Source organism: Mirounga angustirostris, unplaced genomic scaffold (assembly GCF_029215605.1).
Source record: "Mirounga angustirostris isolate CCGP_5_RB_7025 unplaced genomic scaffold, mMirAng1.0.hap1 SCAF_8, whole genome shotgun sequence".
NCBI lineage: Eukaryota > Metazoa > Chordata > Mammalia > Carnivora > Phocidae > Mirounga > Mirounga angustirostris.
Genome location: NW_026991716.1, coordinates 53,778,082 through 53,784,081, shown reverse-complemented (window position 1 = coordinate 53,784,081; position 6,000 = coordinate 53,778,082). Strand labels below are relative to the sequence as shown.

General features: G+C 39.2%; 1 protein-coding gene across 1 annotated transcript in view; it reads left to right on the top strand.

Moving 5' to 3' along the window:
- The first annotated feature begins 587 nt into the window (after positions 1-587).
- Positions 588-6,000, top strand: part of KHDRBS2 (KH RNA binding domain containing, signal transduction associated 2) — a 567,314-nt gene continuing 561,901 nt past the window's right edge. Inside the window, exon 1 of the mRNA XM_045867060.3 lies at positions 588-882. Coding sequence (XP_045723016.1) covers positions 792-882 — 91 coding nt within the window. The 5' untranslated portion in view covers positions 588-791. The remainder of the gene's footprint in view (positions 883-6,000) is intronic.

The window sequence follows — 6,000 nt, the reverse complement described above, 5'->3', positions numbered from 1 at the left end:
CTCATTGGAAATATCAGCCGCCGATCACATGCAGTCTTCATGATATTTCCAGATCGGGTGCGCTGCTGATTCCTGCACACTGGAGTGCGTCTGAGCTGCCTGATGAAGAGGGGACACCTGTACCTTAGGGACGCAGGTGAAGTCCCGTCTACCTTCCCGGTACTTTCCCTGGTGCTTCCTCATTCCCTCAGCCACTCACTCTTCATCTCCATCTCCCCTGCTGCCTTGGACCCAAGCTCCTCTGCTAAACGGGTGCTTTTCCCGCTCTCTCCTTTCTCCGCACCTCAGCAGAAGACAGAGTGCTCCACGCAACTGGGCATGCCTAATAACCAGGGAAAGCTTGGGCTGCAAGAAGAAAGGTTTGCACCTTCTGCGCTCCCCTCCCCTCTGCAGTTGCCTCCTGCCAGTCAGGCGATCCGACGTGCGGCGCGGCCCAATGAGGGTCTGCAGCCTTCGCGGGGGCCCGGCCTCTCGTGGCGCCACCACCAATGAGTGGCTGGCGGAGGTGGGACGCGCCCTGTTCCCGCCTCTCCAGTTAAGGCCGCTGGTGTGAGCTGGGGCTCCGCGCGCGAGGGAGGGACGACGGAAGGGACCGGCAGGTGTGGGCGCGGGGCCGGGCAGCCCGACGGCGGGAGTCGCAGCCGCTTGGTGCATGGGCCAGTGAGGACGCGCGGAGATCCCCTCGCCGCGGCGGAGGCGGAGCAGCGCGCGAGCAAGTCGCTGCCCGGCGACCCTGCGTCCGAGCGAGCGGAACCTTGCGCTTCGCCCGGGGACGGTTCGAAGTCCGCGCTATGGAAGAGGAGAAATATTTGCCTGAGCTGATGGCAGAGAAAGATAGCTTGGACCCATCTTTTGTGCATGCATCGCGCCTTTTGGCGGAAGGTAGGACTTGCCCCCACAGATGGGCACAAACCTCTGGCCGCCCTTCTCACCGGAGGCTTGGCTAGGGGAGTGAAGTTGGGGAGGGACGCCTGTCTCCTTCGCAGAAACTGTCCCCCTGAAGATGCTCGCTTCAGAGCTCGGGCGGACAGAGCCCGTTCTTGGGGCAGGCAGCAGTGCTCCTTCTCTACGTCTTAATTTGGGGAAGACCAAAGCTATGAGATGTAATGGCAGTAGTGATGTGACCTGTTAGGATCATTGATGGAGAAACCATAAAGTGTAGCGCGGTGAACAGGGAAATTTTCACTTTGCAGAGGAAAGGGAAATCAGTTTGGAAGTAAATGGTGATCAATGTAGTGTTCTAAGAGCTTCTTAGATACAAATCAGCATTTTTTTTTTTTCTGCATTTGGGAAGGGATTTTGATACCCTTTATCTAATTACAGCCTTTCCTATGGAAAGTCTTAGAATTAACCTAGATTAAAACTATGCATGTTCGTCAATGTTTGTGAATGTGGTAAAGGCTAAAGTGCTTATCAAATTATTTGAAGTGTGATGATTGGGTACTCTGAGAGATACTGGCCCCTGAGACCACTCCACAATCGATCAACTGTTTTACCAAGTGTGCATTTTCTTTTGTGTACCTGTAATGTTAAATGAGATTTCATTCCCAGAGGAACACATATATCTTGTCTTTTGCGTTGCTTTGAAAGATTGTTTAAACACACACACACACACAAACTTCTGTATGACAGAAATATTAGCCCAATTACTCCATTCATCTTGAAATAATGCCATCTATCTGCTAAAGATACAATATCTGTAGTAATCTACACATGCCTTTTTAAAAACAACTCCAGATTTTTTTTTATGAATCCTTCATTAATAATGAATTGCTTCATCATTAAATTGACTACAGTGCAGTTTTGTAGCTTAGGTTGTTATGGACTTACCTATAGCAAAACTAAAAGTGACAACTTCCTCTTCCCTTGGCCCTTCCGCATTAAAAGAAATGTTTTCTTTTTTGAGACCTAGTTGTACATGGAAGGAAAAATTGTAATCCTCCATGTAAGATTCAAATAACCACTTGGTTTGTTTAAATATTTTATTTATAATTTATAACAACAGTGCAGTGCAAGGTATTTTTGTTTGTTTGTTTTTGCATACTAAACAATTAAGAAAAGATTTATAATCAAAATCTCGAATGTGTGAAACAGCTAAACTGCTTTTCAGGGAAGAAGTTGATTTTCTAGAGGATTTGGAAAGGTAAAAAGCAATTATGCCTACTACTTTCTTGGTTACTGAATGAAAATAATAGAAATTAAGTTGAAAAGTAAAGTCAATTTAAAAATTAAACTCTCCCTCTAGTTTATTGAAAATAAAGATAATTGCATAAAATAATAGGAATATTGAAAATTAATTAGTTAATAAATGCTTAAGATTGTTCAAAATGATTTAAAATGCAATTAAGCTTTCTGAAATCATTTATTTCAATATATATTCCAGAAGTGTCTTTATTACGCTGATAACGTCTTTAAAATGAAAAAAAAAAAAAGTTACGAATTGATCATTTTCTCTGACCTGCTAATTGGAGTTCTCTTTGGGACAGAAGGCTCCATGATTAATTCATCAGTCATTGATGAGAAGTTAGTGTTCTAAGAGCTTCTTAGCTACAAATCAGCATTTGGTGTACGTTTCAAAACTAAAGAAATGCAGATGAGAAACTCTTAGTAGAGTGCATAAGTATTTCTGCAGCTGGTGAAACAGAAAAGGCTGTGCCCTTGGTTCCTTAACGTTCTATAGTTCCCAGAAACTTGATTTCTTGATCCTTAGGAACATGTTTGAATGTACCTTGTAATTTAATTTTTTCCCAGTAGGGGGAAGCATGTCCTGCTTTTGTAAAGAATTAGGAGGAAAAAGCTCCAAAATAGAAAAACATCTAAGTAAGAAACAAAGAGAGGTGTCCAAATTTCAGAGAAATCATAATGTGGAAAAGAGAATGGAGGAGGTGATGATTATAATCTTGGAGTATATAAAAAGATATGCAAAAAAGATGCATAAGGTTTACATTAATTCTTTTTTGTACCTGAAGTTCTTTATGTGTACTTACTGAAGAGTGTAAGGTGAGTGTCCTTTGGAATCTCGAACAAATCTTAATGTACATTTTACATTATAGATCTTTCATTGTTTTTTCAAAGGCCATTTGCCAAGATTTCCAGGTTTTGTTTCAGATCTCTATGGGAGAATATGTTGAGATGATTTTATTTCTCTTACCTGGAAATGCACTGATTGAAGGCAGTGGCTATAAATAAACCTGACATAGATATTCATTTGGAGAGAAGGTGCACACTGAAGTACATTTCAGTCAGTACTGTGCAGACAGTCTCAAGACTGAGTGAGCAGTAAAAATGATCCAGATGATTCAGTTCTTCAGAATGATTTTCTGGAAGCTAATATATATATAAGGTCAGTGATGTAAACCAATGAGCTTTCACAGTGATTTATTTTGCATTTTTGATTGGCGATAAATGCAAATCAGCGCTCAACTGCAATTACTTCATAAGGCCATGGTGTTAAAAGTACTGTTTTGTTGATTATTTTGTTATTTTTATTGTAATTTGTTTTATTTCACTTGTTTCTGCTATGTGTTTTCAGTAGGTAAGAGTCTGTGAAAGCTAAGGGAAGAGCCCATACATTTTATATCTTTGATTGTTACTTAGAAAAGATCTTGAATAAGGTGGTTTGAAGAGTGCTTATAATATGTTTGATTAATTAAAATAATTTTCCTCCTGTGACTATAATATTGTTTAATTATCCATTTGTTAATGGAAGGTGCTTTTGAATATGATAAAACAGCAAACTCAGCATGATCCTTAAAGTTCCACTCAGCCTCTGAATTTGCTTGCCAGATGAAATTAGATGAGGTTATTTATATCTATGCTACTTCTGGGAAGTGCACTAGACTGTGAATCCAGATACCTGGATTTTAATTCCATTTTTGCCTAAACAGAATGTTGATAAACTTCCCTTCCCCCCAAGCCCCGTTTCCTTGTCTCTGAAATTAAGGAATTGGACTAGATGAGGTATAGTTTCTTTGTAGTCCCAGACTTAATTAGAATTACAAAGTTCTCTAGTGTGCAAGATTTCCTAACCTGACTTCTTTACAAATATTGGTAGATTCATCATTGTTTTGGTTGACTGATCAAATGAGGAAGTCAAATATTGCCAAATATCCCAACAGTTAAAATGGTTTTTTTTACGAGTATTAGGTGCTATTTTAAAATTTGGTTGAAAAGCGTGGCCTTCCATCTAGGATTGGCCTTCATGTTTGCAGATTTAGATGAACTTTTAAAACCATGAGAGAAACAGGGAATGATATTTATCACAAATGCTGACTTGCAGTGACTTAACTACATGTAGGTTCTCAGTAAGGATCATTATTTAATTAGGTTGTATTCCTCAAAGAATTTTCCACAAAGCATAGAGAGTTCTTAAATTAAGGAAAGGTATTGGTATAATGTCTAAAACTAGCTTCTGATAAAAAAAATAGTAGTCATGTGACTTTCCTTTTGATTAATGTAACCCCTTTTTTCTCCTAATACATTTGGGATAATCTGATTTGTTTCTTAAATAAAAAATAAAAATTGGCCAAAAAAATAATTTCAAGATATTTTTGATTTTCAATTAGGACACATTTATGATACAGTGGAAAAACTCTGCTTTAGCAAACAAAACACTTGGGACAGAGTGTTGACACTTCTGTCTACTGTGAATTTATGGGATATGTCGTTTATCTCCTCTCTGATTCTCCTTTTCTTCATTTGTAAAATAGGAAAAGTTGTATCTACCACCCATGGTTATTTTAAGGTTTAAAAAATTCTGTTTGTGATAATATAAGCAGTTTTTATACAAACTTAAATAGATTTTTTATACAAATATAAACAGAAATTACATAAATACAAGATGGTGCTTTTAAGATTTTCTTTAACATTTTAATGGCATTGTGGACTTGACCTCAACTTGAAGCTTGGCTTTGTAAGAAAATAAGCACTGCCTTTACTCTTTGGATCACTGCTGACTGAAATTTGAACTTATAGACCCAATTATGAAATAAATTATCTTATGAAAAATTATTCCAATCAGAGTTTTTAAAATATCATGTTCCCTTATGTTCGCAATGGTCACTCTCAGTGTTTTACTTGAGCTTGGTTAGCCCTTGTCCTGTGTCTTTCCAGGGTAATTCCAAACCTCCTCAGACCCCCTCATAAACCCACACGTCCTTCACTCTTGGCAACTGATTTCATCCTCTGTTTTAGTAGGAAATGGATATATCTCTTCTGACATTTTTCAACCTCCCATCATCTAAAAACCTCCATAATCCTCCTTATTGTCCTTCATTCCCAGATGGTGAAATGTTTTTTTTTTTTGTTCTAGGCTGACTTGTACACCAGTATCCTTGACCCTAATGCTCATCACGTCCTCCAGACTTGTTCCATAGTTCCATCCCTTCTTCATCCCTATCTCCACTTTCTTCCTCCCTCTCCACTTTTATTGCAGCAGTCTGTAATTGATCCAATCTGAATAACTTAGAAAAAATTAAAATATTTTTTTAACTCACCGAAAGTAACCAAAATAATCTCTCTCAATACTCCCTTGTTGGGCACCTGGGTGGCTCAGTCGGTTAAGCGACTGCCTTCGGCTCAGGTCATGATCCCAGGGTCCTGGGATCAAGTCCCACTTCCCCTGCTTGTGTTCCCTCTCTCGCTGTGTCTCTCTCTGTCAAATAAATAAATAAAATCTTTAAAAAAAAATACTCCCTTGTTTCCTTCAAGTTTCCAATAATATTAGTTTTAACTGGCTGCCTCACTTTCTCAGTTAACCTCTTCAAAACTCTTCATTCTGGCTCTGTCCTCATCATTGTCCTAAAACCAGTGACCTGGAGACCAGATCGTCTCCTAATTGCCAAATCCAATAAAATCTTTCTGACCTCTCACCAGGTTTCTTGGCTGCAGTTTCCACTGTTGGTCTTCTTTTCAATTTCTTGGCTTTCCCTTTGGTTTCCAGGCACTATCATACTTCTGGTTTTACTCTTCTCTGTTTCTTATCATTACCACCCTTTATCT